Here is a 25,365-nt window from a genome sequence, read left to right as displayed (position 1 = left end):
CATATTTTCTAACAAAGACTGGTGTGTGACTTTGTGACTTATGGACACATTTTTTCTTCTCGTCAAGCATCATGAATGATATATGTAAAATCCGCGATTTGACTCGACTTCCTGAGTCGGTAGGACAGACTTTATGGCATCTATCTTAAATGTACAAAAAATCTATCATATGACCCCCTCACCTAGTCTGTCAGTAAAACTAATGTTCAACCCCACTCCTTTTCTCTCAGTCTCGGAAGCATGTCCGGACAACAAAATCGTTATGCAGTTATATATGTACAAAGAGGTCGTGACCACGTGTTTCGGATGAGGAAGCGTCCTTTGCATCATCAGGGAGACCTATTTAGAAATATTATGTTCAATGAAAAGAACCAGATTTGTAATGAAGACGCCACCACAAGCATTTAGGTGTACATCTAACTCCATTTAACACAAAGTAATACAATATTTTCACAATTTCACAATTTTATAAAAGGGAAATTAAAATGGACTAATCACTTCTCCTACTGCTCGGTTGATCGCGTTGTAAGATTAAACCAAGGTGTTAAAAGCTGTGTCCTTGATTTAAAACTTGATGTTTTATCAGATGGTCAATAACTTCTTATCTATTCAGAGAGTGCACGTCATTTTGACAAGGTTTTTGTTGCAGTAAAACTCACAAGAGAATATAAAGTCGGTCGAACAAGGGCCTCAGTTCCTATGGAAACGCACATGGCTAGAAGATATTGCCAACAAACTCCACGAAAATGTTGTCAAACAAGTTTTCAATGGCCCGCAAGACTCAGTCATTTTCATTTCCTTTCCTTCAACTGATTTATTATTGTGATGCACAATAGAATTTTATTTCAAAGACTGAAACGCCGAGACGTTCTTAGTCTCAATATTGGCCGGCCACAGTCCTACAGCAAGTGTCCAAACTGCCATCGACGCACAGTCGAATAGTAAGATTTAACCTTTCAGCCAGGCAAATTGCTACATTCTGGCCATAGAATAACGAAAAGCGAGTACTTCCGGTAATGTCTTAAAATAGCTATACCAATTAAGAGTTTCAAAGTACGGATGACAGACAATATCTGGACACACTTTTGGACGGAGAGCGGTCTGAATAGCCGTCGTTCTAGAATAGACAGCTGCCTCATACATGCGAAATTTGGTTGAGCAGCAACACTGACCTAAACACAACGCATTCAAGAAAACATCGAGGTAAACGGCTGACGATGTCTTATTTCCTTTATTTTTTTAAAACAATGGTAGTCATCTTCTCTGTCTTTTGACTTTTATTTAAGTAAACATTTGATTTAAACGGTTGATAGTTTCTGTCCTCATTGCTGTGTTCGTCACATTCAGCGTTAGGAATTAAGTATATAGTCTTATCGGTTTGCATTGATGAACTTGTGTATTGGTTTTGAAGAAATGAATGACTCCAACATCATTCTGGTGTTCAGTTTGTGTAATGCTATCGATAGGGATAGGGTTAAGGACCTCCATGACAGCTTCGTGGTCCGTTAGAAATGAAGACCCTCTAATGTTAGTTTAGCGAATTATCTTTACTGGATATGAATGTGGATTTCCGATAATATATGGAACTGCCTAGCCAACTAGATTAATAGATGTCGGCAAACTTCATTTTGGTATGACTACTATTGGCACTAAACGAATGTCTTGAACTAATAAGGTCGAAAGAGAAGATTCGTCGATAAAAAATTCTCCGCTAAACAGAGTAGTGGTGAAACTCTTCCCATTAAAAACAAGAAAACATGTCAATATAACTCAAAGTCAATAAACCAATGGCAAATTGTGAACGAAAGATTTCCACGAAGACTCCTGAACAAGGAGAATAAGACCATGTGTTCCGGAATAGTAAGCGCTTCCTGATTTATCGACGACACCGCCATGATCCTAGTAAGTAATGTCATGTCCTCAAATGAGAACAAGTTATACAACAACGGAACAAGCAGGCAAACTAACGAACATCAAACACTTTCAGCTTCATATCGCACGAAGAATTAAGATATTTCTAAATGGAATCAGTATGACGGCCGTAAAACCTACCCCTAATTGTCATCAACCTGTATCTTTTGAAACCCTGTGTACGAGTTTGTACGTCAGATGACGAGGAATATCGAATCAACTGCGACATGTAAACGCTACAGGTTGGGGGTGCAGGGATTTTGCTATCCAGAAAATCCACAATAAGGAAAATAAAATCATCGCGCTTATCACGAAGGGAATAATCGAGATAAGCGGCTGATATTGTCTGTCGTGTCCAATATTTTTGGTACATGCGAAAGACTGGTCAATAAATTTCATGTATTTTAAAGACGTCTTAAATATATCTGAAAGTGAAATAAAACAATCTTGCAAGGTCTAAGAGACTTTTTTGATTAGCTCTTCGATAAATTCAGCCTCGTATGAAAACAAAATCAAGTCAGCCAACACAGGGGCACAGTTCCAATAGATATGCCAATAGTTTGTTAGGTAATCTGACCACCAAACTCGACGCAGACATCAACCAGAAACACGTTACCTTTTTTTGACTTCTTCCTCTGAATATTTCTTCTTGGATTTGGACGTAATTTTCACGAAACACGTTTCATTATAGTTCACAACCATGTCTTTGTACCATCGTTCATCTTTCTTGCAAATGAAAAGCTCTCATAACAAGAGATCAAGGGCGCCCTTTGTATAAAGTGGAAAAATACATTGTTCTTAAAGGAGAAATTCCCACATACTGCCCAACAGCATATTTCTCACCATTTTATCAATCTAAATTCAAACTTGTTATATCCACTCCTTTACAATACACTGCAATACAAGATCTAAGGACAGCCAGTAGGTCATCTCTGCCTGACCTTTAATCACAATGAAGTGACAGCCTTATTCCAATTCAATTGTCAATTTGTTATTATGAAAAGCAAAATGTGTAACAAATTGGTAGGTAGAGGTTCTCAAGCAAGTGTCACTTTCACTGATAGACAAAACCAGTATTGATACACACAGCAGTGGTTGGTAGTTATTCAAAAACCCTGTTTCTTGCATACATTTACCGAAAACAAAGTCTCTGATAACACCTTTATGAATCATTGTTATTTTTATTTATAAGACAACTTTTAAACATAGGAAAACAGCAATCCTAACAAAACATCATTAAATATAGCAGTATACATTCATTAACAAGAAACACACTTCAAAACATGATAAATGTGCATCGCCAACTGGGTCATACTGATCAGTCAACTTCACAGCAAACTTGTATCTATAAGCAGGTAACTATCAACATCAATTTATTTAATTTTCCTCAACTGTGCAGATGAACCATATTATCATTTATCAGCAGAAATTACGATTCAGTATCTAAAATTGATTAAATCTGTTTCAAATTCTCTATTTGATTTCAAATTCAGACCGCAACAAATTCTACCATTGTAAGGTGTGCTGCAATTTAAAGCTATATAGCAAATATATATAGGATTATTCCTATAAAATCATTGAAACAAGATGGGTTATCAATTAGTAAAATAGGCTTTATAAAACTACAGTACCCTCAGATGTATGTTTGGACCCATGGACACACATAAGATCAATAAATAGGACAGCTGATCACACTATGGTCACACATGTAAATAATACTGGACGGATTCAACAAACTTCCAACAACAAAGGAATGAAACTTGACCAGATGTCCAACCTCATCTTTATTCATATCTTGGTGAAATATAGGACTTAAGAACTGAGTGTTGACAGGTATTCAGTATCCTTGGGAGAGTAGTATTATGGGGTATATGTTTAATGACGCTTGAAGATTGTCTTGTCAAATGTCCCAATATTTCTACAGGAAAACATCACAGAATTACAGAATGATTTCTTCTAGGATTCTAATACATATTTATATTGACCACTTCGTATTACATTAATATTCATTCCTGACCCTGACAATACAATATGACAAATTGTAGTGTTGGACAGCTACAACATCCAGCTGGGATTAACGTTGTCACTTTCTTAGGTGGAAACTTGGGCTGTTTGAGGATTCTTAGAATATCATTGAGTTGCTAATGTGCACTATATGCCAAAGGGCATTATATATACTGATAAATTGTGGGTGGGATAGGAGAATATTCATTTATTGTAAATGGGCACTAGGAAAGGCCTGGGACAAAAAAAAAAGGCAATAACACGGTGATTATGGAATGGGTGCAGTACACACTGTGTTTGATGAGGATCTCACCAGAATCATCACAACCTACAAATAAATAGCTGTTTATGTACAATTGACATCTGTGAGTATGACAATGGAAGAATCATTTATAAATAATACTATATAGATATACCACCTAACAAATCATACACATGTAACATAATTATATCACACACATCAGCATGTATCCTCCACTCACACATCATATCTACATATGTAATTTGTATCTCCCATTATTCACTTACACCATACATACTCTCCTCTTCACTTACTCCAACACACACCTCAACTATTTAATGTGTATTTATGCTTTCTTTATTCTCTCCAGTTTATCCTGAAGTGTAGTAGTCACCTCACAGTCAGATAATCTATAGGGGAGGGGAACAGTTTATCCTGAAGTGTAGTAGTCACCTCACAGTCAGATAATCTATAGGGGAGGGGAACAGTTTATCCTGAAGTGTAGTAGTCACCTCACAGTCAGATAATCTATAGGGGAAGGGAACAGTTTATCCTGAAGTGTAGTAGTCACCTCACAGTTAGATAATCTATAGGGGAGGGGAACAGTTTATCCTGAAGTGTACTGGTCACCTCACAGTTAGATAATCTATAGGGGAGGGGAACAGTTTATCCTGAAGTGTAGTAGTCACTTCACAGTTAGATAATCTATAGGGGAAGGGAACAGTTTATCCTGAAGTGTACTGGTCACCTCACTGTGAGATAATCTATAAAGGAGGGGAACAGCTTATCCTGAAGTGTAGTAGTCACCTCACAGTTAGATAATCTATAGGGGAAGGGAACAGTTTATCCTGAAGTGTAGTAGTCACTTCACAGTGAGATAATCTATAGGGGAGGGGAACAGCTTATCCTGAAGTGTAGTAGTCACCACACAGTGAGATAATCTATAGGGGAGGGGAACAGTTTATCCTGAAGTGTAGTAGTCACCACACAGTGAGATAATCTATAGGGGAGGGGAACAGTTTATCCTGAAGTGTACTGGTCACCACACAGTGAGATAATCTATAGGGGAGGGGAACAGCTTATCCTGAAGTGTAGTAGTCACCTCACAGTGAGATAATCTATAGGGGAGGGGAACAGCTTATCCTGAAGTGTAGTAGTCACTTCACAGTGAGATAATCTATAGGGGAGGGGAACAGTTTATCCTGAAGTGTACTGGTCACCTCACAGTGAGATAATCTATAGGGGAGGGGAACAGTTTATCCTGAAGTGTAGTAGTCACCTCACATTGTGATAATCTATAGGGGAGGGGAACAGTTTATCCTGATGTGTAGTGGTCACCACACAGTGAGATAATCTATAGGGGAGGGGAACAGCTTATCCTGAAGTGTAGTAGTCACCTCACAGTGTGATAATCTATAGGGGAGGGGAACAGCTTATCCTGAAGTGTACTGGTCACCTCACAGTTAGATAATCTATAGGGGAGGGGAACAGTTTATCCTGAAGTGTAGTGGTCACCACACAGTGAGATAATCTATAGGGGAGGGGAACAGTTTATCCTGAAGTGTACTGGTCACCACACAGTGAGATAATCTATAGGGGAGGGGAACAGTTTATCCTGAAGTGTACTGGTCACCACACAGTGAGATAATCTATAGGGGAGGGGAACAGTTTATCCTGAAGTGTAGTAGTCACCACACAGTGAGATAATCTATAGGGGAGGGGAACAGTTTATCCTGAAGTGTAGTAGTCACCTCACAGTCTGATAATCTATAGGGGAGGGGAACAGCTTATCCTGAGTTGAATATATTCAGTCACTCTTGAACATGATGGACTACATGCAGAGAAGAGGAGGATCATCTATTCCACATGTAGTTGAGATTATACAATTAAAAATATAAAACATATGGTGTCTTTGAGACAAATCACTAATATGGACGGAGCAATATAAAACTACACCACAAAACAGCAAACCTGAGATTTCTTGACAAGCTTAATAATTAATATCCCAGTTCTGCACTACAGTTGGTATATTATGATGACATGGATTTCTTGGTGGGACATCTGAGTTGATTTCACGATGTATAAAAAAATTCTCAATATATAATCAGAAATTGACATGAAATGTTTTCAGTATTTACTGAAAAGAGAATTTCAGAAATTGCTCACGGTGAATCTCACGCCAACTTATCACAGATAAAATTTGTTGGAATGACATCAACATGATTTTTCCGCCATTGGTTCTAACATGTTCATCACTGATGTTAACAGTAAAACTATCCCTCTCTGAAGTGTTTGCTACAATGATGCAGTCCATCACAGAATACAACATGGCTTCACAATACTTCAGCTTCTCCATTCCAGCCATAATGCCCCTTACCAGTGTTTAGGTACTAGTGATGTTTGTCACTGTTATCAGATCTCACAGGAACAACTTCCCAGCATGTTTGTCACTGTTATCAGATCTCACAGGAACAACTTCCCAGCATGTTTGTCAGATCTCACAGGAACAACTTCTCAGCATGTTTGTCACTGTTATCAGATCTCACAGAAACAACTTCTCAGCATGTTTGTCACTGTTATCAGATCTCACAGAAACAACTTCCCAGCATGTTTGTCACTGTTATCAGATCTCACAGAAACAACTTCTCAGCATGTTTGTCACTGTTATCAGCTCTCACAGGAACAACTTCCCAGCATTTTTGTCACTGTTATCAGATCTCACAGAAACAACTTCCCAGCATGTTTGTCACTGTTATCAGATCTCACAGGAACAATTTCCCAGCATGTTTGTCACTGTTATCAGATCTCACAGGAACAATTTCCTGCCATGTTTGTAACCACTAAGCTGAGACTAGACAGATAACACACAGCACTAGGATTGGCTATCATCACAAAGCTAGAACACAAAGCTGGTCAAACTGAGGCTCCTGAGCCTGATCCTAAGCATGCTCACTCTAGGGTTCACTATCTGATCACTGTTACAATTTTACTACTTGAAATTCATGGAGTCCCAGGATTTTCCAGTGGTTCAAAGTCTGACTGATGTGTTTCAAGGCGGTGTAACAACTGCTCGGCTACAGGATAAAATTCCCGCCACGTCTCGTAGTAATACTTCCTCATTTCCTCATCTGTTTCCTCTTCTTTAAAGGACGAGTCTAATGCCGAATCTTGATCTGTTGAGTAGAAAATGAAGTTTGAGTTTAAATGTGGGTAAGTTAATAGCATAATACACACCATTCCTAGCTAAACCTTCAAGAACCTGTATATTTACAATATCATAATATTCTGTATTTTTTTCGTGCATTCCTAATCAGATTCACCACTTACAATCTTAATAATGTTTGTCAACTGATAGCATCAACATATCAAAATTTGAATTTTACCCATGTAGTACTGATGCTTCCTGTGTAGAAATAATGTCAACCTGTGCATCACTGAAGTTTACCTGTGAAGGACTGACATTAACCTGTGTATTAATAATGTTTACCTGTGTAGTACTGATGTTTACCTGTGTATCAATCTTTACCTGTGTAGTACTGATGTTTACCTGTGTATCAATCTACCTGTGTAGTACTGATGTTTACCTGTGTAGTATTGATGTTTACCTTTGTAGTACTGATGTTTACATGTGTAGTGTTGATGTTCACCTGTGTAGTATTGATGTTCACCTGTGTAGTACTGATGTTTACCTGTGTAGTATTGATGTTTACCTGTGTAGTATTGATGGTTACCTGTGTAGTATTGATGTTTACCTGTGTAGTACTGATGTTCACCTGAGTAGTATTGATGTTTACCTGTGTAGTATTTTTACCTGTGTAGTATTGATACATGTATTTACCTGTGTAGTATTGATATTTACCAGTGTAGTATTGATGTTTACCTGTGTAGTATTGATGTTTACCTGTGTAGTACTGATACATGTATTTACTCCTGTAGTAGTGAGGTTGCCCTGTGTTGTACTGATATTTATCTAATATGCACTAATGTTCACTTGTAAAGTAGTGATGTTTACCCATTTTTCTGTGTACCCTAATGTTGACTACTGATGTTTTCTGTGTACCCTAAAGTTGACTACTGATGTTTTCTGTGTACCCTAATGTTGACTACCGATGTTTTCTGTGTACCCTCATGTTGACTACCGATGTTTTCTGTGTACCCTAATGTTGACTATGGATGTTTTCTGTGTACCCTAATGTTGACTACTGATGTTTTCTGTGTACCCTTATGTTGACTACTCATGTTTTCTGTGTACCCTAATGTTGACTACTCATGTTTTCTGTGTACCCTAAAGTTGACTACTGATGTTTTCTGTGTACCCTAATGTTGACTACCGATGTTTTCTGTGTACCCTAATGTTGACTAAGGATGTTTTCTGTGTACCCTAATGTTGACTACTGATGTTTTCCGTGTACCCTTATGTTGACTACCGATGTTTTCTGTGTACCCTAATGTTGACTACTCATGTTTTCTGTGTACCCTAATGTTGACTACTCATGTTTTCTGTGTACCCTAATGTTGACTACCGATGTTTTCTGTGTACCCTAATGTTGACTACCGATGTTTTCTGTGTACCCTCATGTTGACTACCGATGTTTTCTGTGTACCCTAATGTTGACTATGGATGTTTTCTGTGTACCCTAATGTTGACTACTCATGTTTTCTGTGTACCCTAATGTTGACTACCGATGTTTTCTGTGTACCCTAATGTTGACTACCGATGTTTTCTGTGTACCCTAATGTTGACTACTCATGTTTTCTGTGTACCCTAATGTTGACTACTCATGTTTTCTGTGTACCTGTATATTCAATGAGTAGGTCCAGTAAGTCCTGTGCTTCTTGCTCCCCAAAGCAGGCATTGGAGCTGGTGATTTTGCCACTGTAATTCCACAGTATCTGACACACCAAACTGGCCAGCTCCCAGTCTGTCCGTCCAAAGTCTCTCAGCACCTCAATAAGTCTACAATATATATGTAAGCATATTCATCTCTTTACATGTGATGTTATTCTTGCAAGGATTAATTCCATTTTTCTATAATTCTTACAGTCTTTGAAACTAACAGTGTGGACAAAAGAATACAGGGTAAATACTACCCTAAAGTATGGCCATTATAGCTTGAAATGTAGAACATGATCTGTGCTTTCAAACAAGAATTGTGGTTACTTTTTCACTCCTCCCTCCTTTTTGAGAGCAGGGCGCTTCTCCTCATCTACCATGAAGTTGATAAGGACACCACAGGAGATATACACCACCTCACGGTTCCCAGAGTCTAGCATTGTTACCATCATCTGATCCACTGTAACAAAAAACACAAAATCCTCACAAGATTAACCTCTATACTGGATTACAGATATACCACTACGGAGTGCTTATTGAGTATTCCTCTTTTGGGAAATATCCTTATGGAATATGTTTACACGTAAGATTTAAAACTACTAAGTAATATTGGATATTTCTCTTTCACTGGGAAATACCAATATTGAATATATTTACACACAAGATTTAAAACTAGGAGGACTTTAAAGTACAAAGTTGTAACAAATACAGCTAACTTCAGTATGAGAATGTGATCAGTAGGAACGACTCACCCTTATGCTGTACCAGGAAGTCACGGACTGTCTTCTGCCTTGTCAAGTTACCAAACACACGTGAAGCCTCAATCATACCCTCCATATTATCAGCCAGTACTAGCTTTAACAGGGCTGAAACACAACAACCAGTAGGTGGTAAGAATGAATGTTACCAAATCATGGGCAGTGACAGTTATTTATATATTATATCTATACCTATACAGGACTACAAGAAACCACATCAAAATCACAGTGACAGTTTGATGTCGACAGAAGATCAAAAAATAACAATTACTACTTACCCTGATGTTATTCTATGGTCAATACTCATCTTCAATAACCCTCATCTGGCATTGGTTGATCATGCCAGGCCTGTAGACCTGTCACCCAACACTCATCTTCTATATCTCTCATCTGTCACTCAGTAGTGTACACTCACTTTCCATACCCCTTATCTAGCATTCATTGATCATGCTAGACCTGTAACCCTGCAGTCAACACTCACCCTCTATATCTCTCATCTGTCACTCAGTAGTCTACACTCACTTTCCATACCCCTTATCTAGCATTCATTGATCATGCTAGACCTGTAACCCTGCAGTCAACACTCACCTTCTATAACCCTCACCTGTCACTCAGTAGTCTACACTCACTTTCCATACCTTTGTCTAGCATTCATTGATCATGCTAGACCTGTAACCCTGCAGTCAACACTCACCCTCTATAACCCTCATCTGATGTTGGTTGATCATGCTAGTCTTTACACTGTAGTAGGACAGATTGTTAATGGTAGCCACTGTATTCAGGACAAGCTCTTCACTGGTCGGGATTTCCTTGTATTCTGTAGGCAGGAATCAAAATTAAGTTATTGGTTATAATACTCACTATATTTCTGGATATTGTACAACTGCAGCACAAAATCAAGTTTCTAACTAAAATTATCACAATATTATCAGGGACAAAAAGAGTATCAGTGAAATTGATGAATATTCCCAATAACGACTTTATTGGACACAAAATTTAATCAAAGGACAATCATTCTGTAATTAAGAAGTTGCAGGCCTTTAATTTGGTATACTGCACATTCTCTCAGTATGACCAATGTATACACCAAGTTTCAATAACTCCTAAATTATGCAAAAGAGAGTTATGGTTCTTGTACATTTCACTTTTACTTATTGAGATCTATCTATCTAGTTTCATGTTGGTACCTCTCATAGTTTTTGTGATATGCTCTGGGTAAAATTATGACGGACTGACAGACAAATGGCGACTACATGCTCTGCTTTCAGGGAGCATAGTGAAACATGGAAAGTTATGTAAGATAAGTGTACCAGCACATACCTAAAATGCTAAGTAGAAGATCTATACACAGAGCATTAGAAGCTATGAGTGGGCCGACAGTTTCATTGATGGACAGATTGGCGATGACCCTGACCACCTTGATCATCACATCCTCCCTTTTATTAAGCTTATTGCCTCGCTCCCCTTCCTCAGGCTTCTCTTCCTTTCCCTGTGCCTACAACATTACAATGTAACAAGTTAGCGGTTTACAGTTTATCTCTTGGAGCCTTTGTATAGAACTAGATGACACATTAACATTTGATTGCTGTTTTAAATCTTAGATAATTGTGGTGTTGAAAGAAAAAATAAAACATATTAATTTCTGTCTAGATTATCATGAAGTTGGGTCATAACTTCTGGTAAAGTTTTGAATACTGACAGAAGTACCTACCTTGAGGTCCATTTCCAGGTAAAGTTTTAACACTGACAGTAATACATCAAAGGCTTTGTTCTCCTGGAACAGTCGCACACGAGCTTCATCATTTTTGGCAGTTATGTTTCCAAGTACAAAACACACACGTACAACCATATCCTGTAATGTAGAGACATACAAGTCAGAAGATTTCTCCACCACAAAACGACAATAAATTTAACCCTAAATAACAAAACAACTATATATTTAATCATTCCAACAATGGCCCACATCACATTTCTCTTTGCAAAAAAAACACTTACTGATTTCTGGAGATGTTTGTTGAGCAAATTGATGAAAGACTTGTATGAGGATGGCTGGTCTGCCAAGACAGTACAACAGTCTGTGTGGAGTGTGATCTTACTGTAATAAAGCAAAGCATTCATAGATATAAAATCTTAAATGTTCAACAATAACACAGCAAACATAGAAATACAAGGTCTGATTGATAAGTTGTCAGCGTCAAATTTAAAGGTTTTACTTTTTGTGGACAATCTGCATTATTTTTCAACATAATCCCCTTCAGTATATATAAGCTTTTGCCAGTGATGTTTATGGGCCTCCATTCTGTTTTTAAAGTCCATTTCTTGATCATTCAGAATGTCTCCCACTGTATGTATGATTTCATCTTCTGATTGAAGTGGGTACCGGAAATGGCCTTTTTTTTTCGATCATTGGTATGACAGACTTGTGATCAGGGGCATTGTCCTGGTAGAAAAACACACCTTTATTGAATTTTCCACAGTGCTTGAGTTTAATATTTTCTCTTAACTGCATAAGAAGTGATGCATATTATGCACCATTGATTGTTTGTCCCTTTTGCATATAGTCTTCCATCAGAATACCATCAGTATCCCAGTAAACCATGGCCATATACTTTTCAGTTGATGGAACAGTCTTTGTCTTTGGTGAGGGTGAACCAGGGTGCCTCTATTGTTGAGACTGATATTTGGCCTCTGGGGTGAAATCATGGACCCACGTTTAATTTACAGTCACAAACCTCTGCAGAGATCTGCCTCTAAAAGCTTAAGAATAGCATGTGACAAAGTGCTTCTGATCAGCTGTTAGAAGTCTTTGTACTCAACAGGCTGAGAGCTTTCTCACAACAAGATCTTCTGTAAAAAGAAATGTACTCTTCCCTGTGAAATCCCAACTGCACTGACTATATATCTCTCTGTAACTCGTCTTTCAGCCATAACTATATCATCTCTATTGACCATTTCTGGGGTTGCAATTGTGACGGGCCTTCCAGGATGGGCGTCATCCCCAAGGCTCTGCCTGCCACATTTTAATTCCGCCACCTCTTCACCATAGCATATGAAGGGGCATCATTCCTCTGTGCTGCTACCATATCAGTATGGATATCCTTTGGTGCTAGACCTTTCTTATGTAAATATTGAATCATTGCTCTTTCAGCAATTTTGCCATTCATGCAAAAGTCACTTGCCTAATTTACTTTAGAGTGCTACCTCTTTGACATAGACTGACCAAATGACACCAGTCTTCGGGTACTCAGTCTAAATAGTCAGGGAATAGTACAGACGGAAAAGGACATCCCAGCTGAATTTCTTCAATACAAAGCTCACAACTTATCAATGAGCCTTTGTAAAACCTTAAACACCAAAATGAAACTGTTCAACAAGAGGCCCAATGGGCCTGCAGTGCTCATCTGATATACATATACCAGCCAAATATCATGCCTCTAAGCCTTTTAGTTCATGAGTAGACATCTTTTAAAGGTTTCAACAAATGACCCCTGTGACCTTGAATATAAGTTAAGGTCATTTTTTTTTAACACTTTGTTTGACTTCATCCTAGGAAGCTATCGGCCAAATATCATGCCTCTAGGCCTTTTAGTTCATGAGATGAAGTTGTTTAAACATTTAACAAATCTGACCACTGTGATCTTGAATATAGGTCAAGGTAATTTTTTTTGCTAACTTTGTTGGGCTTCATCCTAGGAACATACCAGCCAAATATCAAAACATTTTATCTATTTGTTATTGAGAAAAAGTTGTTAAAAAAAAAAGTAGTTGACGCCGGATGGATGAACAGACAGATGAGCTAACAATAACTTAGAAATAAAATCTCTAACATTCACACGAAATTGTTCAATGATAACAGGGCAAATACAGACATAAAATCTTAAACATTGGAACAAAATTGTTCAACAATAACAGGGCAAATCTAGAAATCTAAACCTACTTATTTCTTATAAAAGTAAACCTAGAATGATAAAATAGTTCACAAAAGATATGAACAAATTGCCTTACCTAAATATACGTGATATGTTGAGCATAAGGTCTCCATCAAGAGCATATGTGTCCACAACAGTACAAAGACCCTCCACAATATGACAGTTGAGGAACTTCTCACGACTTGAGTTGGCATCAGCTAAATTTCTTAAGGCTGCAGTTAACTGTAACACATTGTCAGAAAAGTTCAATATGATTTTAGTAACTTTAGCTACAGTATTTGTAAAGTTACATGGGTTATATGGTATCTTTAGTTACAGTAACTGTTAAGTTACACAAGTAATGTAGTATTTTTAGTTACATCTCCTTTAAAGTTACTCATGTTGTTTGATATCTTTAATTACAATAAAGTTACACTGGTATATTTAGTTACAGTGTCTGTCACTTCTGACTTAGTTTTATCGGTATCTAGTTATCATTATTTGGTATACTAGATACTTACCTGTACAAGAATATGGCCTAGTTATTAGGTATACTAGATACTTACCTGCACAAGAATATGGCCTAGTTATTAGGTATACTAGATACTTACCTGCACAAGAATATGGCCTAGTTATTAGGTATACTAGATACTTACCTGCACAAGAATATGGCCTAGCTATTAGGTATACTAGATACTTACCTGTACAAGTATATGGCCTAGTTATTAGGTATACTAGATACTTACCTGCACAAGAATATGGCCTAGTTATTAGGTATACTAGATACTTACCTGTACAAGAATATGGCCTAGTTATTAGGTATACTAGATACTTACCTGCACAAGAATATGGCCTACTTATTAGGTATACTAGATACTTACCTGCACAAGAATATGGCCTAGTTATTAGGTATACTAGATACTTACCTGCACAAGAATATGGCCTAGTTATTAGGTATACTAGATACTTACCTGTACAAGAATATGGCCTAGTTATTAGGTATACTAGATACTTACCTGCACAAGAATATGGCCTAGTTATTAGGTATACTAGATACTTACCTGCACAAGAATATGGCCTAGCTATTAGGTATACTAGATACTTACCTGCACAAGAATATGGCCTAGTTATTAGGTATACTAGATACTTACCTGCACAAGAATATGGCCTAGTTATTAGGTATACTAGATACTTACCTGCACAAGAATATGGCCTAGTTATTAGGTATACTAGATACTTACCTGCACAAGAATATGGCCTAGTTGTTCATTTACTTTTCCATTTTCTCTATTCTGCAAAATAATTAACTATGTTTAAATGTTTGTAATATGATGTTAGATTTGAACTGAAGTCCATCAACAAGATCTTTATGACCTAAGAGGATATAAACAATAAACATAGCCCCAGCACAGCTGTTGTATTTCTAATGTGAACAAGATCAATCGTTGATGAAGCTGATATATCAACACAAGTAAGTAGTACTGCCGAAAATGACAGCTGATGGAGCGATACAATGAATCTCAGGGGGAGATTTATTATTTAGTTTCAGTAATCTTGACATGTAAATTATGCCAATATTGAAAATTTACCAAGATGAAGGGTTTGAGTGTCAATACATTTTTTGGTATCAGTGCCTTCAATATAGACTATGTTCATATTCTAACTTGGTATGTGGAATGCAAATAGCCTTACAGATCATTTTTAGATCTGACATTATCTTTCATTTTTGACAAAGGTGATTCAGAGAGGATAAGTTTTCAATTAGGAGAAAACGTGGAGTTGTGTCATATGACTGTTATAAGTTGTTTGCTAATAATGTGAGGTAAATTTAGCCTGGCGAAGACTTACAAAGTGTCAAGACTTTGATATAATCCGTTTTTAAGTTAACAATATAACTACTCACTGTTTTGTTGATTCCGTCCAGCAGCTGACCTAGGCCTTCTATGCAATTCTCTTTGACCAACTGTTTGACAATGGTGGTGTTCCCTGTCAGGAATTTGATGGCACCCACACAGTAGATCAAGGCTTCACATGATGTTGTGTGGTCAGTACAACTTAAAGTTTTGGACAACAATTCTACAAAATCAAAATGGAATGATTTTCAGATTGCCAGATTAAGTCAAAGTACAGGCTTCTTTTGAGAGAGAATTATACAGTAGTGTATATATGTGAACAAGGTACTGTATAGACAATATCTGAGGGGATATTCACTGGGTATTGATGACATCGCAAAATTACAATCTGTGAAATGATATCACTGACATAAAGACTGTATTACATTGATACCATCACTAGCTAATTCGGTCGTCTTTACTTATCCAAGGTTATTTTCATGGCTACAAATTGTGTGGAACACATCATTTAGTACATGACACACCACTTGTTACGCTGTACAGAGTACTTGTGTTTAAAAGTGTCAATCCTTCTCAAATATTATTGGGACATACTGATGTTTGATTGATAAATAACCCATCACATATTTGAAATTTGACATTGAGACCAAAATTCACCAACATTTAGACATCCTCTTCTATACAGACGGCAAAATTTCATTCTCTAATTAAAAATTTTAAAGTGCAAAAAGGCTAAACAGTAACTGAACAACAGTGAAGAGAAAAGTAAGAAAAGTGAAGATTTGAAGTCAATATATATACAAAATAAAGAGGTGAAGGACAAAGAAACAAAAGGACTGGTTTGTATGCCATAACATACTTTCATTTTGATAGATTATGAAATTCTATCAACAAAACATTGATAACCGTAAGAAGTAAACATGGATATAAAACTTACCTAATATATTTCCTCGCAGAAATTCTGGGTCATTTTTTTCATTCCTACTGACTTTAAAAACTAGCTTACACACATTTAAAAGGTTGTTACCACTCACACGGAACTGAAAAGGTAGAAACAGAAAACTTACACTGATGAACAATTAACATTTCATCATTTCCTGACATATACACATTTATACAGTTTGGTTTACAAAATCAAATTTTTAAGTGTCAGTATTATACATTGCCAGATATCTAAAAAACATATTATTCACAACACATCCAATTATGTCTGATATTAAAGTGAATCTGTTAAGTTATGTACACTTAAGTCTCCTATCTGAAGGCCAGATATGATAGATTAATTACATACAGCGAGGATCAGTCTTGCCACCCGTAGTAAAACTTTGGGCTCCTCCAGGTCAAGCAATTTGAACACAGACTTGAGTATGGTGGAACGCTGTTTACAATTCTTGCCTAACAAGTTTTCTTTCTGTAATAACTTGTATAGGCTGTCAGCACACTCACAGAGCTTGTCTCCTTCACGCTCTGCAAACAAAACACCTCAAACCTTACTCATATAGTTGAAGCAGCATTATTCTGAAATGATTTGGTATCAGAGTTGTCAATCAGGATTGTTTTTTATATCTTTTTAATGATGTTGTACCAATTTTGTTGCTTCCAATAAAGAATAACAATATAACAATGGCTGATGTAGTGTGTAAGGTTGTCGCTTACTTTTACCCAGGAGAGCCAGCTCCTCCAGACGGGGTGCAATGTTCTGGGTATAGAACAGGGTTTCCTCCTGTGACTCCTCTGTATCCCGCTTACCAGCACTGCCTACAAAGTCATAAATCAGGTTTCAAATTTCCTAAAAACTGTCACACCTAGGAGCAACATTGACTTAATTTATGGCAACAAAGTAACATTTCCATCTGACTTGCTTGTCCAACGTGTCAGCATACTGACACCAGAGGTTGAATCTTAGTCCTACCTGTTGGACTAGTCTGATACCATGATCAAGGCCTTCTTTCCCTGCCTAACAATTATTTTGATACATTAATCAAACTTACCTGACTAACACTATAATTTACCTAGCAACTGATCATGTCTGTTATTAGCTGACTAGTAGTCTGATTTAAACTGACAGAGTCCAGTGCTAACCTGACTAGAAGTCTGACGTACTGACAGAGTCCAGCCCTTATCTGTCTAGTAGTCTGACATACTGACAGAGTCCAGCTCTTACCTGTCTAGTAGTATGATGTAAACTGACAGAATCCAGTGCTTACCTGTCTAGTAGTCTGACGTACTGACAGAGTCCAGTGCTTACCTGTCTAGTAGTCTGACGTACTGACAGAGTCCAGCCCTTACCTGTCTAGTAGTCTGACGTACTGACAGAGTACAGCTCTTACCTGTCTAGTAGTCTGACGTACTGACAGAATCCAGTGCTTACCTGTCTAGTAGTCTGACGTACTGACAGAATACTGTGCTTACCTGCACGTCCAGTGCTGCCTGCACTTGATGTCCGCTTCGTACCTCCACTGCTGACTCTACTTTCTACCTCTCTACTGCTGGCACTGTCAACATCACATCACCAAGTTCAAAACAAACAAACTGGCTAACAAGAACCATTTGTACTATACTCTATTTAGCAATTACTATGAAGATTGAAAACAGAACATATTATCATGCACTCTTTCTATTTAACTTTCAACAAGGAAACTTTCTGAGATTTACAATATAAGTTACACTTCTTAGTCAATCTAAACAGCTATATTAAAGTATGTAAACCCCTAAATGAACAGAACCAATGATTAGTTAACATTGATATAGCTACTTCCTCAGCCTCCAGACCCCTTAGGTCACAGCTGGTACAAGCCCTAACACTGACTATTCGTACCCTCAGTCATCTTAAATTTCTGAGGTAATCACAACAATGACTTTAGTTATTCTCTTAGTGTCTTGACCTATGGACATGTCACCAGTATATTACAAAAATAATCTCCAATCTACCTTCTAGGAGGACTCCTGACTGAGGCTTGACTAGGAGCCCTATGGGGCATCTCCTTGCCATCCCCCTCCCCTCGCTCCTCCTTAGGAATGGGTGTCCTTTCCTTAGGACCGCTATGAGTTCTCCGTGATGTGTCAGTAGTACTTCCCTCTGTTTGTCTGGAGGACACTAGAAAGAGAAAACAAAATTCATTTCTGCTAAGCTGGCATAGACTGGAAATTCATCGTAAACAGAGAAAAGTTGATTGAACAAACACAGTTCCACATTAAAGAGACAATCAAAAATGATAAACAAGCATTATTTATGTAACCTTGTTAGAGAGTGCAGCATGTAAACTCTATTACATTATCAGCCGGACAAGCATGTTTATGGTCTGTTGTCATATATAAGTTTATATCATATCATAGAATGGCCAATACTTTTGTTCATGTTTGTTAGGGAGTCAACACTCATTTACTTACTCCTGGTTTTTAGGGAACCAATATTTAGTCAGTGATTTGTTAGGCCTCTCAGAAATTTGTACTTACAGTCAGTGAGTGAACCACTTTTGTTGATCCCTGGGGAGTCTGGACTGGAAGCATCTACACTATTGCTGTGGATGACACGCGTCCGAGGGACCTTTCTTGTAGCTTTGTTTGGGTCGGTTGGGGGTTTGGGGGGAAGAAGTACCTCCACATCTGGTTCTGTGGGTACGCGTGGAGTCTGTAACAATATTTTCTACTGTTATCATCTGACAGAGTTATAAAATTAACTTCACTTCCAGCCATCATCACCAATACAAACATTACTCATACATCAAACATAACAATACTGCAGTTTAAATATACAAAGACCTACAACATATAAAAATTCACCATCATTTCCTACCAATGTGTTACACACTATATCACCATCATTAGTTATTGGTCTAAAAAGACCCAAGGCACTGCAAACAATACAAATCCCCGTGTGGTTCCACCTGGACTTGTACACAGGAAAGAATACAGCCTTCACCTTGACTTGTACACAGTAAAGAATAAGGAAAGAATACAGCCTTCACCTTGACTTGTACACAGTAAAGAATACAACCTTCACCTTGACTTGTACACAGTAAAGAATACAGCCAAGTGTGATCAAAATCTCACATCAAATTTAATCACTAGAGAACTGACAAGGATTTCATAAAAATAGTTAAGGCAACCTTGACCTATAACCCTACAACTTACTCATTTTTAACATTATGTGTGGTCTTTTGTATGAATGTAAAGTTTGATTGAAATCACTTCAGGAGTGAAGCCACTAGAATGCTATGATTTTCTGAAAAAATAGCAATGGTGACCTTGACCTTACAACTCTGAAACTGAAACTTATTAGTGATGTTATGACCCTTTATATGATTTTTTTCTTATGATCTGAATTTCTCAAGGAAGAACTAAAGAAGTTGTAGGATTTTTTAACAATACATGTAAAAATGGAGACTTGACCTTGACCCAAGAACCTCCAATTTGAAACGGTCCAATTACAATGGTCCTTTATAAAGCATGAGGTTTAATATAAACCACTAAAGGAATGAACCCAATAGACAAGGATATGTAAGTGTTATGTTATATACAGGAACAACACCTCCCAACATTTGCCACAAGAAGATAATAAGGTACGTTGTCTCTAAGCAGAAAGTTTTAAATCAACTAACAGCTTGCTTTAATCTTACTACCAGGTAAGGATGTTAAAGTATTTCACAAAGCATACACGATGAGCGAACTTTACATAAACTTGAACAACAGGGGTAGTTACTACAATAACCAAACCAGGTCTACAACAAAATTGTGACAGACTCCATAACATTCTTCTTTTCTATGTTTAAGCATGCGTTTCTAACATCCCAGGAGACATGCAGACATCCCTCAGTAGTGTTCACATTCCATTACAAAGTTTAGTAGTAGCAGTGTAAAAGCATTAAATGAATAGCTGGATTTTCTAAGATATCAATTTAACTACTTCTGTAAGCTGATCAAAGAAACATTTAGACATGTCAATATGCTACTTTGAAATACAATTTATTATTAGAATGAATAGTTGTATTTGTTTTCTCATGTGAAAAAATAGTTCTTAATATTACCATGTTGGTAATTTGTATTATGAAAACAGCTTTGTAATAATAAATACTATCAGCAGTATAGTTTCAGAGGATCATGTTTTTCTTATCCAGCATTGAGTCTTGCACAGACACTTGGGGAACACATTAAAAGCCAGTTCTATCACATAGTCACTATAAAGCTTCCAGGCCTACCAATGACTTTAACACAAAGTACACAACATCTTCCAGTGCTGACATGCTTACTTGTTCTTCATTGATAGATGTGCAACTTGGCCTCTGAAAATGAAGATTCAGATTTCAGTAGGAGTTGTAATCTAGCCTGTAGGTATCTTCCTTTAATAGTGTATATTACTACAGTAGATTGCTGGGGTTAAGGACCTATCCATGTTTTTTAATCTCTATTTTTGTTTAGCCCAGTCCACATATATTTATCAATGTAACCTGTCATATGATAAGGGAATCACTCTTTTTACTTTGAAACAACCCTGTATAAAATCACTACTAACATTTTAGGTACCAGGCATTTTACTTTCTAACCTTAATTTTGAACCTGAATTCTGCATTCTTTTGTATTGTGAAGCATATCTCCAGGTGCCATTAGTCTACTTTTCTGATAAATGTGTTGCATTAGTAAAAGTTCAATAAGTTTAAGTAGGTTTTCAGTTTGCAATAATTCCTACTTAAACCATTCTGCTTTAAATGTACTTTGCGAAATACATACAAACAGGTGTTTAAACAAGTGCAAAATGCTACTTAAACAGATATGTGCCCAATACCTTCAACTATTATTAACTATCCCACAACAGTCCAGTGATAGGTGACTTATACCTCCAACACATAACTATCCCACTACAGTCCTGTGATAGGTGACTTATACCTCCAACACATAACTATCCCACTACAGTCCAGTGATAGGTGACTTATATTTTATACTCTACTAAGTGGTAGAAATGTTAGAATGGTATAATCTACATACACTTTAAGTTTATAAATCCGCCACTGAACAATAAATATTACATTTAAACGATCTTCTAATTCACAGGATATTTCTACATATTGTCAAATTGGTTCTCAAAGATAGACTATTTGTTACACTAGAATATAACCAGTCAAACCTTATAATGTGTTACTGTAATAGTCCAAAGGTCAAATACAATCACTTTAAGCCTTTCACATGTCTGAACTTCAATATGTTCAGTTGTATATCATTTATCAAACAAAACATTGTAAGATTTACCTGTAAAACTGTGAGATCATTACACTAATCTGTGTATGGGTATTGCATGGGCACACCCCATCCCTTTCCCAGTGAGATGCTTTATATTAAAATCTGATGTATAGTGTTACCACACTGAAGGGTAGTCTACATGATTATATCACTTGTTGTTACCTCCAGAAAAATTCATTAACATCATGATGTAATATTTAGTTATTTGCCAGGAAATTGTTATTAACCGAGGTCCTCCACATACCCAGTATCAGAAAGTGTCGAGTGGCAGTAACAGTAAAGGCTGCTATTTCTGTGACAGAGTTAATGTAATATTCAGATAGATTACAAAAAAGTGAATATGCATGATATTACAAGAGAGCTAGGATATAATAAAACAGGATTACTTGAGACTGAAGCATAGAAAATCAAGCAAGCTGAGAAAGGTTTAAGAGATTATACAAAATGTTCAACACTCTTTGATTACAAATTGTAAATCATGTACTATAAACTCCGCTACTTTCTAATGGCTACAATTTCATTTTCCTTATAAGATGCTGCTTACTGTGTAACTGATTTCAGTTACCAACAGTGCCTTCTGATAATCCATTTTTTATATTTAACTGATTAAATAAAAACTTTGAAAAATGAAAGCTGATGCTGTAGACAGTTCAACTACGATGTAATTTATATACAAGAAACAACTGTTTACACTACTTTGTTTTATTGTTAAAATTTGTGTTGCAGATCAAAATTATGACCCTTGCTGAGCTGGCAATGAAACATATTCACAATGAAGCAGTAGTGTTTTCTTCTTGTCTAGAAATCTTGTACCAACCACTCCTGTATCTTGTTTAACATGTCAAAAATATCCAGGTTGAAATCAGACAGTGATAAATTAGTTTTTAAAGCACATGAATGCATGAGTGATTGGGTGATATCAACCTAAATCTGTGGTTTTATAAACATGGCACTTATCAACATGCTTGTTTTCAACGAGCTACAAACAACTGACTTATATAATGAAAGCATTCTATTGATATATCAAGTCTTCACTAGTTATAAACCTTGTACATATGCCTAAATCTCTGCAATGGTACTGTTTCAATAAAGCACAGTGAGCTAGCAGTCTTTCTCCTTTCTATATATGTTATATATATATATATATAAAAAGCTGAGGATTTAGCAATTACCATTGATTGATTTGTGGATATGTGAATAGGTGGCTTAAAATACTTCCACCAATACCTACCAAAGTTAATGATTTTACAATATATATGATCTTACAAGAGTTACCACTTCACCAGAGAAAAGGGTTTACTGGTAAGGTTATTTTCATTCAAGCCAGGTTCCAAGATTCAATCAAAAATGTGTTTTTCCATGTCATCTGCTGTCGCCATTGTACTGACATCGTTATATAATTTTCACGTATGTCGTCATTTTGTTATAATTTCATAACATTTTAACAGGTCACAGTTTCATACACAAAACCTTGATTGGCTGCTACCTGTACTTAAGATCACATAAGTGTGTATCTACTTTTGCAAATTGCCTTTGCTGTTAATTTTGGTGATACTTACATGAGGGAGGGGGCTGAGTTTGGTACCAGATGCAGGTCTTGAATCTGCTCCATCAAAATGTCGTGATGTAAGACTTCAAAATACCAAAACAAGTAGAAAATATTATTCATTAACATCAATAACAGATATAATTATGAAGGTGTTAATACATTTTTAGATGTTTTTTCTTCATGTATTAAAAATTATCAATGACATGTTCTAAAATTCATGATTTGAAATTGATCAAAATTTCATTCATATTAAAAAAATAACCAATAATTTGATTCTGTTTGTTTACAGAATTTTGCTGTACTGTTTCCTCAACAGCTATACAATTTACCTAAAGGCACTTGGAGGCCTAGTTTCTGGATTCCTGGTACTTGTTGGACCAAACAATGACCTTCTATCTTCACGTGGAGTGAAAGGTCGTTTTGTCTTCACAACTTGCAGAGGACGGCCAATTGATTGTCTTGCATCGTTGATTATTTCAGCACTTGTAGGTATATTCTCAGGTGGCTGATAGAAAGGCCGGTCTCCTTTGCTTCGTTTTGATGCTTGGTCCATCATGTTATCTTTGATGCCAATTGTAGAGGTTCATATTCAAACTAAAATTAATTTATTATCATTAGACTTGAGTTATCAACAAGTGATGAATTTAAAGGAAATCTTGATGTGGGCATTAATAACTTGTATGCATTTGTAATTTAAGAAGCACTATTAAACAGTATGTCCAATGGCACAATCTTTAAAAACTTCAAAAAGCAAACTTAACAAGTTAGGGATTTAAGAAACAAATATTTCATTTATTGTTACAAGTAGATAAGGTGTTATGTCTTCTTTTTGCAGTATGTCTAACATGTGGTCTCAGTCTAGATTCTATACATGACATCTGACCATCAAATGTCAAATACAAGGTTTTGGGGCCTATACATCTGTCCAGGACCAGAAGAACCTTGGGCTAGCCTTCACCTATGACATATGGGCATCAAAATTTCTATTGCCTGGTGTTGACACTAAAGAATTAATGCTGATCTATTCCCAATCCATGGTCATTTTTGTGATGAATTACATTTGTAAACTGAAACATGTTTGGCACACTCCCTTTAATGCATAAAGATCCTGCATTTGAGTCAGTTACCCAAATGCAGGACCATCATGCATATGAGTGTGCCCAACCTAGATACCAATTACTAATGTCAGATGCATATGAAAGTACTAAACTGGAGTAAAGAAAAAATCCTGCAACCCCTTGGGTTCAAATTAGCAACCCGTTGATCTCTTGTCAGACACTCTACCATTCAACTAAAGGGTAATTCCCACAAGCCATGCTAAGCTAGTAAGGTGACCTGTACTATCAACTTTACAAATCAAACTCCTCTGAAATAAGTTGAAAGTATATGTCAATTGCTTAATCAGGACAAGTGCGAAACCAACGATAATGCAACAGTAAGGCTTACAGCTTTTACCCATTGGTAACCAACTCCGATCAGACATCCTTTTATGATATTAAGCTGATAATCTACAAAATACATAGTATAGATGGATATATTATTTGTACCGTGTAGTATTCAGTGAGAAGTTAGAAACAAAAGCGTTTAACTGAAAAAGATCTTTGAACTTAAATCGATATATCTTTTTTTCCTTTAGGACTGCCTGACTATCATGATCAGCTGTCACTGACTGACTGAGATTCTTTGCATGAACATGTCCATTCTGAATGGTCACTTAATTCCAACTGAAAGCATTTAAAGTAGATGTCAACAGAAATTGCATCATACGAACCCTTAATACGCGACAAGATCATCGACTAGATTATCAGATCGCATCTTCCAGTAAAGTTCAACGTTTCCAGACCTTAAATTGTGTTTTTTTTCCTTCTCTTTGGAATGTATAGTTCACAACAATAAGCATGCGCACAAGTAATGTTTGTTACTTCCGTTTTCATATCCACTATAATATTCTATTTTTATTCACGAATTCAAATGCTTAGTTGCATATCAATAATTTGGCTACGGCAACTATTTCTATTTTTTTATTTCGCTATTGAATGTGCGCTTTCATATGCAAAATCATTGAAACATTGA

The 25,365-nt window shown here is 36.6% G+C and overlaps 1 protein-coding gene across 2 annotated transcripts; it reads right to left on the bottom strand.

Moving 5' to 3' along the window:
- Positions 1–3,072: 3,072 nt before the first annotated feature.
- On the bottom strand, positions 3,073–25,150 carry LOC132559069 (armadillo repeat-containing protein 2-like). Of its 2 annotated transcripts, XM_060223677.1 has the most exons (21): positions 25,064–25,150; positions 23,622–23,886; positions 23,303–23,375; positions 20,759–20,791; positions 18,966–19,140; positions 18,441–18,606; positions 17,922–18,004; positions 17,166–17,267; positions 16,801–16,976; positions 16,447–16,549; positions 15,560–15,732; positions 14,898–14,948; positions 13,754–13,899; positions 11,744–11,843; positions 11,460–11,600; positions 11,069–11,243; positions 10,443–10,565; positions 9,743–9,856; positions 9,318–9,450; positions 8,953–9,113; positions 3,073–7,329 (listed from the first exon to the last, which is right to left on the bottom strand). In XM_060223677.1, exons 2-21 carry the CDS (start codon positions 23,846–23,848, stop codon positions 7,157–7,159), a joined length of 2,628 nt encoding a protein of 875 aa, XP_060079660.1. In that variant the 5' UTR covers positions 23,849–23,886; positions 25,064–25,150; the 3' UTR covers positions 3,073–7,156. The 2 variants fall into 2 exon arrangements, with proteins under 2 accessions (XP_060079660.1, XP_060079661.1); XM_060223678.1 differs by lacking the exon at positions 20,759–20,791.
- Positions 25,151–25,365: the final 215 nt, after the last annotated feature.

This window comes from Ylistrum balloti, unplaced genomic scaffold (genome assembly GCF_031769215.1).
Source record: "Ylistrum balloti isolate Yb309-2 unplaced genomic scaffold, AGI_CSIRO_Ybal_v1 Utg370852, whole genome shotgun sequence".
NCBI classification, from domain to species: domain Eukaryota; kingdom Metazoa; phylum Mollusca; class Bivalvia; order Pectinida; family Pectinidae; genus Ylistrum; species Ylistrum balloti.
This window is presented reverse-complemented; position numbering and strand designations above follow the sequence as displayed.

Coding starts and splice junctions, on each gene's coding strand:
- LOC132559069 (XM_060223677.1), bottom strand. CDS start 23,848: ATGATGGACCAAGCATCAAAACGAAGCAAAGGAGACCGGCCTTTCTAT. Junction 11,601..11,743: donor ACAAACATCTCCAGAAATCA/GTAAGTGTTTTT, acceptor TCTACATTACAG/GATATGGTTGTACGTGTGTG. Junction 9,451..9,742: donor CTTCCTGGTACAGCATAAGG/GTGAGTCGTTCC, acceptor TTTTTGTTACAG/TGGATCAGATGATGGTAACA.